Source organism: Vanellus vanellus (assembly GCF_965231255.1).
Source record: "Vanellus vanellus genome assembly, chromosome: 9".
Lineage (NCBI taxonomy): Eukaryota > Metazoa > Chordata > Aves > Charadriiformes > Charadriidae > Vanellus > Vanellus vanellus.
In genome coordinates, this window is record NC_138914.1 from 9,281,717 (window position 1) to 9,294,073 (window position 12,357).

Below are 12,357 nucleotides of genomic sequence, written 5' to 3' on the forward strand. Positions count from 1 at the left end.
TTGGTGAAAGGATTTGGGTACTTTACAGATTTATTGGAGACTATTTAATATGCATCACTCTGACATAAAGGCTAATCCTCTATGTAGCGTGTGCCAAATCAGGTCTTCAGTGACCTGGGGCTGATGCGTGGCTTTAAAATAATTTGGTCTCATGTATGCCACTCAGATATCAAAACTATCAAAATCATATGGGTACACGTGTCATCTTTTCCATTTGTTGGCACACGGAACACAAAAATCCCTGCGTTTTGCCTCGTGTTTTGGGGGACTCTGTCCTGAAACGTGCATACAATCGTTAGCTCTGCCCTTGATTAGATTTCTTTATCAGCACGTATAATTTCTAACAAAATTGGTGCTTCAAGATGTATTCATCATCACCACTTGCCTTTTTTGGCTTCTGTTTGTCTGCTGGTGGAATTTATTGTCTGCTGTGGAGCGCTCAATGCTGAGGTCAGGTTATTTTAAGTTAATGCCATTTAAGGGATTTAAAATCTGGGACACTTGTCTTTCTTTGGTATCAAGAATCAGTGCCGGTTGAGAAGCTGACATCTAGTGGCCAGAAAAAATGATTCTTTCTTCTTGAGCGAGTGTCAGTTTTGGTGTGTGTGCTTTCGAAATGCACCCAAAGTCTTAATCATATTTTCACAGAATATACTGTTTTCTTTATTCATAATAAATGTGGCACCCAGTCCCGAGCAGGCAGAGAAGTCCTGTCTTCTGTGATTGTCGTTGATAGTTGAGAGGGCCCTAGTGCCTTGAAGAAATTCTTTCTCGACGGAATACTTTGAAATCAAGCAAAAAAAAAGTTGTATTTCAGTAATAAAGAGAAAATTATGCTGCATTGTATTTCTGAATGTATTTTTGAATTGAATGAGCAGCTGTATTCCAGGTTCTCCTGGAGTAAGAGCCAGCTATCATACCTAGCGCAACTTCTAAAAATAGCAAATTTTGTGTGAGCTGAAGATGCTGAAATTTTATAACAGTATACAGATGGCTCTTCCTTTGCAGTAGCTGTGTGCTGCGTTACTACTACTTTTCCTTACAACAGTTAGGAACTGTGGGCACTTACTTCTCCTCCAGGAGAAAATGGGTTTACTATAGTTGATGAGATCTGAGGACTAAGTCATAAACATTGATGCTTAGCCTCCAAAAAAGTCTAGTTTTAAATTACTCTCTATCACCAGATATTTGTTAAAGTAAATACACATTTTTTTTTTTTTTAGTGAAGAAAGCACCTTTCATGTAGAGTAAGAGAGAATTTCTTTACCAAATGAAATGTTTTAAAAACAGCCTGGGCAAAATAGCTCACTTCTTGTAAAACAAAACAAAGTGCAAGAAACTAATTATAAATTATTAAATAGAACAATATATCCCTCTGATCATTCAATTTTGCAAGGGCTTTCCCTTTTATTACCATGTTAGTGCGGAACAGAAATGCCCAGCTGTATTTTCGCAGCTGGTCTGTAATGCAGCGCAGAATATCCTTCATGCTCACCAAGTACCGACGCTGTGCTGGTGGGAGGGGGGATCCCGCCTAGCCAGAGCTCTGCTGGGCATTCTAAATGGCTTCCAAATAATCCTGCTGCGTGGGGAAGGTGGTTAGAGTCATCATAAAAAGACAGACTGTGGAAAAGATGGGGCCTATATCAGCAAAGTAAAATAAAGATCCAAAGTTGAGGTCCTTTTCTCTCACTTTGTACAGAAGTCAGTAGAAAGCGATACAGATTCCCGGCTTGAGTTCTTCCCCATCCCTTTGCGCCTTCCCTCCATTCCTGTGGCATTCTCTTCTCATGGCTTGTCTTCTCTCTTGTCTTGAGTTTTTCATCTCATGTTTTATTCCAAAATTTTGTCAAATTCTACCCTAATTATGGATTGCTTAACTGGTGTGTGTCTGTCTTCCTAAACAACCCAAAAAGGGAGTTGGAAATGACACTGTTGGAAGTTGGAAAAAGGAAATTGAGCTGTTTGAGATGCTTGCTGGTTTTCCAGTTCTTTGAAATACCTCTTAAAGAACGTTGGGTGTTTGGCCACACTTTTTATAAGAGCGATTGAATTGTTCTTTAATTTCAGCATGCGGCAGATTTGGAAAAGAAGCAGAATGAAACGGAAAACAGAAAGCTGCTGGGAACAGTCATTCAGTACGGCAATGTTATCCAGGTAGGCTCTGAACATCTTTGGAAGCTGTATAGGATTTTGCTCAAACTCCCTCTGCTCAGTGTGACTTCAATTTTCTGGAATTCGTGGAGAAGAGTCTGTAGCTCTGCAGGGTGTGAGAGTGTCCTGAAGTGGGATCCTGTGAAGCGAGAACTGGGTGTAGAGCTACGATGGAGTCGCTTCTTTTATTATGGGTTAATTGTGCCTTTTTGGTTTTGACGTCACCATATGATTGCTTTCCTCAGAAATACTTCTCAGAGCTTTCATTAGAGTTGGCCATGCGGAAGATGGCACTGGCACTGTACAATGCCAAATATGGTCTTTCGCAATGCAATGTTGACACATCAAATCGTAAACTGACACAGAGAAGGAAAATCAAGCCATATAAGTAATTGCAGTCCATTGAAGCAAAGGATATGCTAGGTCCCAGGGAATGAAAAAAAAAAAAACAAACCATAAAATGCATCAAGCCCAACAAAATGGAAAGTACGATAATTGCATAATTAAAAAAGACAGGTCTTTAATAAATGGGGAACATAATATGCAGCAAGTTCACCCTGGAACCAAAGCAGACCTACCTCCACTGGGTAGAGTGCCTCAGTGCTTCACAAGCAGGGATAGTTACCTGAGTGTTTTGAGCCTTAGATTAAAAAATTCCTCTACAAATGGTTTTTATTTTATTCTGACGTAAGAGCAGCCGGCGGAGGGGGTGGGTCGGGGCAGAGGCAGACGGGGCTTTCTTGTTGCAAGGAGAAACTGGTTGGCTGCCCCTCAAAGCAATTGCAGGATTCGGAGCAACTTGATGGAGGAAGGGCAGGGAAATCCCTGCCTTGGTTGAATTAATTGTGCTGTTGGCCTATGTGGTTGGGGGGGTGGGTGGGGGGAAGTACTTTTAATGATGAGAGAAAATATATCTGGTTTTGATTGGACTACAAACATCAACTCTATCAAGAGCAGTGATAAGGTTTTGCCCATATTTTCCCGTAACTCCCAAATGTTCTGTGAGTAACCGCTATTTATGGTAGTCAAAAGGCATGAAAAAGCACTTTCTGTACAAAAGTACCCGTCTGCTAAATTTACAGTGGTTAGTTGGAGCTGGGCAGGTCGGGAGCTGGAGTGGGACCTGTTGCAGCTTACATCTTCACGCTGCTGGTGCGCAGCCTGCGAGGGGGTACGCAGCGGAGGGCTGAGGGGTGGGAGATTTTGAAGAGTCTGCAGAGAAGAAGTCACGTTTTCTGTTAAATCAGACAGAGCAAAGCAAGATAAGAGCAGCTTTACTTCTCGCCACCCCCTTCTTACCTGGAAAACCCGCTTAGTCCCTGGCATTTTACAGCTTTTGATCCTGGGTGTTTGAACAGGCGGTCGTAAAGCGAGAAGAGCATTTCTAAGTGTTTATGGGTTGCTGGAGAAGGAACTGTTGGATTAGCTGAAGATGTTTTGTGCTGTAGGACTGTATATGTACTGAAAGAAGTGCGAGCGAAATTGTGCCTGAATGCATCAATATTTTTGTTATATAATTTACTATAATACTGTGGTTATCTATATGCACTCGCTATTTATTGAGGGGAGGAAAAATGAGCATTCTTAGAACTGAACTCTAATTCTTATTCTAGCTGCTTCACTTAAAAAGTAACAAATACTTAACAGTAAATAAGAGGCTTCCAGCTCTACTAGAGAAGAATGCTATGAGGGTGACCTTGGATGAAGCTGGAAATGAAGGTTCCTGGTTCTACATACAGCCCTTCTACAAACTGCGTTCCATTGGAGACAGTGTAAGTGCTAAGAGAAATATCCTCACCTATTGCTGTGTGTGCAGCTTGGCAAAGCCGGGTTCAGGAAGCCTGTCTTGCAATTAATGAAATGCACAGATCTTTTTGGTGCGTGATGTTGCAGGAACAACCTTTTTCCTATGCTGTCATGAGGGGGAGGAAAATTGCTATGGTAACTTGTATTTTGGAAACGTGGAATGATTTAACGTTGGAGGGAATAAGGGACCTAATTACCTTAGCCTTTCACAATTCCCGTCCAATTCAAAATGGTAAGGAATGTTGAGTTCCTTCGGTAGATTTGAAACAAATAATTGGCATCTTGGTTTTCAATGTCAGTTTGGAATCAAAATTCATTGTCGTTTTGTGTATGAGGAATGAGGTGGTAATGAGGTTAAATGCTCCTGTTCTTGGGAAATCTGGAAAATAATTGGTTCTGAATTAAATGCATTACTGTTTTAAACTCTTTGTTTACAAATCTGAGATGCCTGGGTATGCTATCTGCGTAAGCCCATGAGTGTAATAAGCTTCAGTGTGCTCTATGGTATAGTCCAGGTATATATTTGGCACCTGAGCACAGCGGCCTTTATCAAATAGGAATAATTTATCCTGTAGAGTAGCCCCATACATTTTCATGTGACTGTTCCTTTTCTACAGGCACACACGCAGACAGTAAAGCCAAAGCACAGGGTAGCACAGTCTCAGTGGCCATTAAGCTCTTTTAAATGGCACCAATTCTCAGACACCTTATCGCTAAGAGCAGTTTATTTCAATACAGAAAAGGCTTTTTGGTTTTTAGTTTAAGTAAGACTTTGCCCTAGAAGAAGGGAAGGACAGGACCTTTACTGTTCATAATAAAGTGCATTTGTCTTGAGTCATATGCCAGCCTGGTCAAGAATCTGATTTTACAAATGAAAGTGCGTCTTGGAGGAGGAGGAGGATTTTTGGCTGACCTTTTGCTATAGGAATTATTTGTTAAATGTTAACCAATGAAATGACTTCATGGGAAGCAGCAGATAGGTTAGTTACCAGAATTGCAGTCTGTGTTACTTCTGCAAGCCTCTTAGCCCAATAGTATAGGGGTTTTTCTGCCTGAATGACTGAGTACGATGAGCTAAATTCTGAAGCAAACAGAATCCTGGTTTTCCTACTTAGACTGACATCTCTCCAAACTGCAAGAAGGTGATTTCCGCCCATCACTCCCATTAAAAATAGAAAGAAAAAGAACTTTCTCAGGTTGCAAGTTTCTGTCTGATGCTGCGCTTATCTGCAGGTTGTCATTGGAGACAAAGTAGTCCTGAATCCCGTCAACGCTGGCCAGCCTCTCCATGCCAGTAGTCACCAGCTTGTCGATAATCCGGGATGCAACGAGGTAAGGGCAGAGTGACACAGCTGGAGCAACTGTACCAAACCTCTGCATGTTTCAGCTAAGCTGGCAGGGCTTATGTTTTATGAAAATCAGGTTATCAGTAAGTTGGTACCTGTGGCATTGTGGTTATCTTGTTAATCAGCAACTTAATATAGCTATCAGACTTTTCTCATATCTGTTGGGCATTGGACAGAGGTTTGAGTTTGATCTCTTTTGCTTGACTGGCTAAAAATAAATTTTTTCTTAAAAATCAAAAGTCACGATGCAGTGATGTGTAGCAAGTGTCTTCCTAGCCAGTCAGCTCTGTCGTGACTTGTTCTGGAGTAAATGCAGAAAGGGCTTTCCTGCTCTAGAGTAATGCAATGGGGACTGCAGCGTTCTGTTGAAAACTGTCTAAAAGGTGAGGCAGTATGTTGCGGCAGCATCTTGTGCAGGCACAAGACAATGGGACTAATGGTGTTGGTTCTCTTGTTAGGTCAACTCTGTGAATTGCAATACAAGCTGGAAAATAGTCCTCTTCATGAAATGGAGCGATAACAAAGATGATATTCTCAAAGGGGTAAGGCTCAAAGCTCTACTTGCTTGGAAGTTGTTCACTGATGGGTGATGCCTATATTGACTATGCTGTCTGGGCTTTGACAGGGGGATGTGGTGAGACTGTTTCATGCAGAACAGGAGAAGTTTCTGACTTGCGATGAGCATAGGAAGAAGCAGCACGTCTTCCTGAGAACAACAGGGAGACAGTCGGCCACGTCTGCAACCAGTTCAAAAGCCCTGTGGGAAGTAGAGGTAGGAATGGTAACTCAGGCCGGGGGTGGCTTTGTAGGAATGATTACTGTTTCTGTTTAAAAACCTGGATTTCTTTTTTTAGGTAAAAGTTTTCCTGGTGTTAGAAGTTTAATCTTAAAATTCTTTTACGTACTGTGCTTTCTGTGCAAAATTAAAGAGGAGTTCTGATCTCTAATGCTGCAGCACGGAGCTCTCATTCAGGTTCTTGCCAATTCAGAAAAAGGGGACAGAGAAACATCTATGAAGTAATTTTCTTACCAGTCACTAAAGTTTAGCACCAGCTAATAATTGCAACTGTCCTGCTGAGTGTACCCAACACTATTTTTGGGGTGGAGTAATGTGATTACGCACATCCTCATTTGATAGGAGATTGCAGCCTTTTGCTAGTCTCTGTGCATTGTTTGTCTGGACCTCTTTTTTTCTTTACTTGGCTTTAAATAGTGTGACTAACACCTTGGCCATCAGTGGCTTCTTAAAATATCCTCACTCTGTTGATGTGATTAGAGTTGTATGATTTTAAATGTTTGCCACGTGGGCTGCCTGTGAGAACCATAAAACTAATTGTAACGGTGGATAGGTGTTTTTCCATATTCATATTTCCATATATCTGCTGTGATATACATTGAAAGCCCTTGAACCTAGAGTTCACGTTGTGTGTTAGAACACAGCAGTAGGTTCTGTGGTAACTGTCCACGTGTATGCAGTTGCCGCTGGTAAATGCGAGGCAGAGGTAAGCTAGTCCTTCCCCAAAAGGCACAACTCAGCTGCGCTGGTTGGTCCCTGAGGAAGTGGGTGTACCCCCAGAGAAGCTGATATGAAGTAACGGATCATCTGATGATGGAGGCTGTGCTTGCCACAGGAGAAGTTAGGAAATACAGGAGTCTTAAATTCCTTTGTACAACGCCGTTGCATTTGAAACATTGCCAAGTGTCTTCCCTCATCCGCTTTCACAAGGTCAAAAGTCAGTTATACCAAAAAGGTGAAGGATTTGTTGCATTTTCTTTTAGGACGTTTGTTTTAAGACCTAGCAACATATGCACAGCTAGAGCACCTGCTTTAATTGCATCTCTGCCAACTTGCACCATAATCTTCCTGCCGTCACTCACCAGACTCCAGTGGAGTTCCACCCATGGTCAGTGACTTTGCAAACAGATAGTATGACTCATTCATAAATTGTTGAGATGAACTAATTGTAGTCTGCTCAAAGTATTTACTGTACTGTGCGTTGTTAACATATGAAAGGTTGTTTCGTCTCTTCTGGAGCTCCTCGTTGTATTTCCTCTTACCTATACATGAAATATGGTAAATACTGTGTTTGAAAGGGGGATCGCTGACAGATGGTGTAAATGCGCTTTCCCTTTCCTTGTAGGTGGTGCAGCATGATCCCTGTCGTGGTGGTGCCGGGTACTGGAACAGCCTTTTCAGGTTCAAACACCTTGCTACTGGACACTACCTAGCAGCAGAGGTAGGTGTTGGGGCTTGCTTAGGAGCTCTGCCTGCCTTCCCACAGTATCTCCTTCCTTTCACACCTTCTGAAAAATCTTTTATTTCCTGCCCTAAAAATAGACACAGGGGAGGGGAGGAGAGTGGTGTTTGGGTCCTTACTATTAATACAAAAGTAGATGGCTAAACATAGACAACAAGATCAAAGGGACTTGGAAGAATACCACGGTACAGGCGTAGTCCTGAGCTTATTTCACTTTTTGTATGAATTCTAGAAGCAATAACTCTTCTCCTGCAAAGAATAGACACTAAATAATATCCTGTCATGTGGGCAGTAGAACCAAGATGAATTTATTAATAGACGAATAAATTGTAAATGGCTGAGAGCCTTTGGGGGAAAATGAATTCAACTATTGTTAGTTTCTCTTGAATCACTGACTTCCGAGTGGAATTGTAGAACTGAGTGTAAAATGAAAATGCAGTTAAACTTCAAAGCAGTCTTGTAAGAACTGCACATAATGCATAGATGTCCAAACACAAAATATATGTCTCTTTCTCTCTCCATAGTGGACATCTTTCCCCTCTGAAAATAAGATTTCAAGATATTTTATTTAAAAAAAGAAAGTAAACAAATGTCTGAGTTATAATTTTGTGAGTTTTGCTGCTTAACTCTTGTAAATGTTCATTAAAACTACTTCTATTTACTTTTAAAGCACGGATATATCAGCATGCCAATGCACAAACCTTGGGAAGTGAAAGCTGTCCTGGATGTAAGAGTGTGTAGCAGGGCAGAAGAGCTTTCTCAGCCCATGCTGTTGACCCGAGAGCTTCAGTGGGAAAAGTCTAGATTAAATATCCTGTTTTATATTCTTCTAATAAGCCGATTGGAAAAACAGCAGCATTTTGTCACATGCACACTTGCAAATCCTTTTCAGTAGTGATCCAGTATAGAGCTTTTCCAGTAAATCTTGGGTTTGCTAGTCAGCCAAAACAAAAACATGGTCTTACATCATGCAAAAATGTACCAGAGGAAATTGCTCACCTGATCCATGGTTAGAATAGTGTTTGTTCTAAAAGATTTCTGCCAAGCCAGTAGTTTCTAGTTGGAAATTCCACTTGGGATTTAAAAAAAAAAACAAACCCTTAAACTTGGTCACTCTCTACCCCTCTTGCTCCTTTAGTGATTATCCTAAAGATAAGTCTCTCTGCATGTTTGCAGATTACTTAACTGCTTAATTCACGGAGAGGCAGATGCCCGGTTAGAGGTGAATGGGTTTGCACAGAGTATGTGTCCTGCATGCCTGGGAGGGCTGTAGCAGTAGAGCACGTCTTTTCGAAAATAAGTTTAGACCGTGCTGAGGTTGTTTCCCACTTCAGCTCTGTTAGAGTTTTGACGTGCCTGTGATTCTGTTTCATCAGGTAAACCCTGACTATGAGGAAGATGAGCTGGAGTGTCAATCCTCAGTAAGTATAGGCAAGAGTATGATCTTGCCCCTAATTGAGGAGGGCTTGACACGGGCCCAGGAATTCACCTGCCCAGTGCGTAGATGGCCCAGGCTTTGTTGCTAGTGAAGAAACTAAAGAACTGAGAATGATCTGAAGGCTGTTAAGGCCTGTCCAGAGGAATGGAGATTGAAAACTTGGATGAGGCTTTAGTGAAGAACAATGCACTTGGAACCGAATTTGTTACCTGGACCCCCTCGCCTCCCCCCTTTGTAGCATCTCTTCTTCTGTCTTCCTGTTTCTTAAACCTTTGCCTCCTTGAAGCACTCTCTTGACTAGGTCTGAAGAGTGAGTTGCTCAAGGTGACACTGGGTGACAAGTGCCCCTGCCGGGATGTTCACGTAGTGCTGTGCCAGTCAGTCGTCTGACCTCCTTGTCTGAGAAACGAATTCCCTCTCTCGTTTTAGCTTGTCACAGGAAAGCCAGGATAAAGGGTCTAGAGAGCATGAATGGCAGGGTGAGGATGATTTCAGTGCTGTTCTTCTGATTTTCCTGTGAAAGCAAATCTGTGTTGTTTTCAGTAAATGTTGTGTCAAAGATTGAGTGTGCTGATGCTTTGTATTAACAGAAGCTTCTCTTCGGTGTCAAAGGGAAGCAGCATTGCTTCTGTGGTTGAAAACAGATAAAACTGGAACAGCACTTTCCATTGTGGATTACATTCTTTTTTTTGTTGGATTTGATTGTAGGCTTACGCAGCTTTCTTGGTCATTTATCCTGTATTATGGAAGATTTGCTCCATCTGTCTATGGAAAAGAACTACTCCTCTGATATTTAAAGGCAGATGAATGCGCTGTGATGCTTTGAAATCCTGCAAGGTGGAGTTTTCCTCCTAAAAGGATTTGTCATTATAGCCTGGCCATTAAAAGGCTAACCCTTGCGCCCAGATATTGAGCTGTTACCCTGATTAGTTCTCGCTGGTATTTGGCAGCAAACGCTGATCTTCTGACAGCTTGATCTCAGTAAACAGAATGGAAAAAAAGAAGAAAAAAAAAAAAAAAACAACAACAACCCCAAAAGAACAAAAAAAAAAACCCACAAAGCTATTGGGGGAGGGGGTATCCATCGTTTTTGTTGGCTTAACTTTCTGAAAGTTAATCAGTGTCAAGGTCTTTTATGTAGACCTCCATCCTGCTGGTGTTTTGCTAATGCCTCTTCATAAGTGCTGTAATAATGATAATGCGCAGGCTTTAGAGTTGTGGATTTTTTCCCTGCTGTCTTTTTACCACTAGGTGGCAAAAACAGACCATAAAGAATAGGATCAGGAGCACATAATTCACTTCTGTCACAAAATTACTGCATCATTTAATGTTCACTGGTGACAGGATGGTGGAGGCTGCTCTATCCAACTTTCTCTAAACTCCAGCTTTATGCAAATGTGAGCTGTCTGCAGGATGGTGGGTTTCTTCGCACAGCTCTATTTTAATGTTGTCCTCTCCTTATACGTCAGTGACCCGCAGGAGAATGGGGTTTAAACGGGAAGGGCTGAGATGCCAGCCCTTGCAGTGTTGAAGGGGACTGCTTTTTTCAGCTTTGGGGTTGAAGTTTTAGTTCTCCCTAAATTGTCCCATATCCTACTGCCTGATTTACTGCTCGTTTTCAGCTTTGTCACAGTTTCAATAACTTGACCACTCCTCTCCCGAAGCACAAATTGGGAATGCAGAGCAGCTGCCGTACTGTGGAGATGGAGACAGCTGAAATTTGGAGAATTCATTCCAAGTGAGCGAATTTCTCCTGGTGTAAAGCCTCCAGATGGACTCTATTCAGTGTATAGTTGCCTCTTCTCTTGAAGGCACACTCCCAACGTGTGTTTCTGTTCCATACAGCTAACTGTCTGTTCCCATGTGCGAAATCAGACTTTAAATGTCACTACTTTGCAGCCAAGTTCATTGACTACAAATGTGCGAACTACAGAGTGTCCTGAGGCACAAGCAACATTAGATAACTTTTCCGTATGGTTGAGATTGCGAGGCCTTCCACCCGCGCTTTGACAGACGGGTACTTGGGTGCTGACTGCTTTGGGTGTCTACCTTCCACTGCTGCCAAGGTCAGGGAGAAGCTGGTAAATCGGTTGCTTGATCACTTACAAAATGACATCTAGGATTTAGGTGTTTACCTGTGGACAGCTTGTTCCTGTGTTGTGTCAGAGTTAGCAACTTTTTTATTGACTCATGATAACTGGTAGTTCCCTAGGAAAGGTTTTAGAGAAAGTTGTCGTTCCTTTTTCCCGATTATCTTCATTTTTTCCTATCCTTTTGTGCTTTCATCTGAAAATTCAGGGTTTTATTCAGTTGATGTTAGTGTCATTCCTTTGTTAAAGGAGGCTGGTAATTTGCTAGCACCTTGGAAATTAAGATACTTCTGATGCCATGTCCTTTGTAGCGTATCGTTGTGCTCAAGTGCACCATAAGCTGTAGTGTGAACAGCGAGACGGCTGACTTCTTGATTAGCTTTTGGTTTATTTGTCTGTGGTCAATAGATTAAAGTCCGCCTTTTGCTGCTGAAGTTGATTATTTCCCAGCAAGATTGTTGGTACATAGTGTGGCTGATTTTTATATTTGCAGCCCACATAATTACTTTGTTAGGGTGATAATTGCAATATGTCAAATACATTTCCAAAGCCAGTAGTGTCAGGGCTGGGGATCTCGGCAGATGTGGGTCATCTGAAACCAGTCACAGTTCCCAGTGCGCTGTGGGGTGAATGGCCGGGGGATTTTGAACCTCCTCTGGCACTGTCTGCAAGCCATAACCTCTGTGGTTTAGGATTTATTGTGTTTGTGATCCAGAAATGCTCAAAGTTATTAACACCAGGGAAAGCGAAGAAGTTGTTGGCAAGAGCAGCTACGTGTCAGCTTTACTGGTGTCCTAGAGCCCAGCTGTCTTAACCAGTGCTTGGAGCGGTTCAGAGTTATGTCTGCAAATTACAGGAGACATCTGTTTAACGCTAGGCAGGTGGGTCTGGCGGGCTTGGTCTGACTGTGTGTGATGGGACTTCTTCCGCAGCTGGACCCTGAGCAGGATGCCTCCAGGAGAGGTTTGCGCAGCGCTCAGGAGAAGATGGCGTACTCTCTGGTCTCGGTGCCTGAAGGAAACGATATCTCCTCCATATTTGAGTTGGACCCTACCACTTTGCGAGGAGGAGACAGCCTTGTCCCCAGGTAGGGTTAAGTGTTAGAACTGACTATCTGCTTTGGAGTTTGATGATTGGTGGTGTTTGTTTTTGTTTTGTGTTTTATAAGGTAAAGCTGTATTCCACCTCCCCCCCCCGGAGTTAAGGTTCTTCCTCAAATTAACACAGAAATACTTAGCAAATGCCTGGAGCTTCACTTTCCGATT

General features: G+C 42.3%; 1 protein-coding gene across 1 annotated transcript in view; it reads left to right on the forward strand.

Annotated features, from left to right (window-relative positions):
* ITPR1 (inositol 1,4,5-trisphosphate receptor type 1) overlaps window positions 1-12,357 on the forward strand; it is a 182,923-nt gene that overhangs the window by 53,577 nt on the left and 116,989 nt on the right. The window contains exons 5-12 of the mRNA XM_082487739.1: window positions 2,071-2,157; window positions 3,768-3,926; window positions 5,194-5,292; window positions 5,765-5,848; window positions 5,932-6,078; window positions 7,448-7,543; window positions 8,941-8,985; window positions 12,025-12,179. Of these exons, the coding sequence (XP_082343865.1) occupies window positions 2,071-2,157; window positions 3,768-3,926; window positions 5,194-5,292; window positions 5,765-5,848; window positions 5,932-6,078; window positions 7,448-7,543; window positions 8,941-8,985; window positions 12,025-12,179 (872 nt within the window). The remainder of the gene's footprint in view (window positions 1-2,070; window positions 2,158-3,767; window positions 3,927-5,193; window positions 5,293-5,764; window positions 5,849-5,931; window positions 6,079-7,447; window positions 7,544-8,940; window positions 8,986-12,024; window positions 12,180-12,357) is intronic.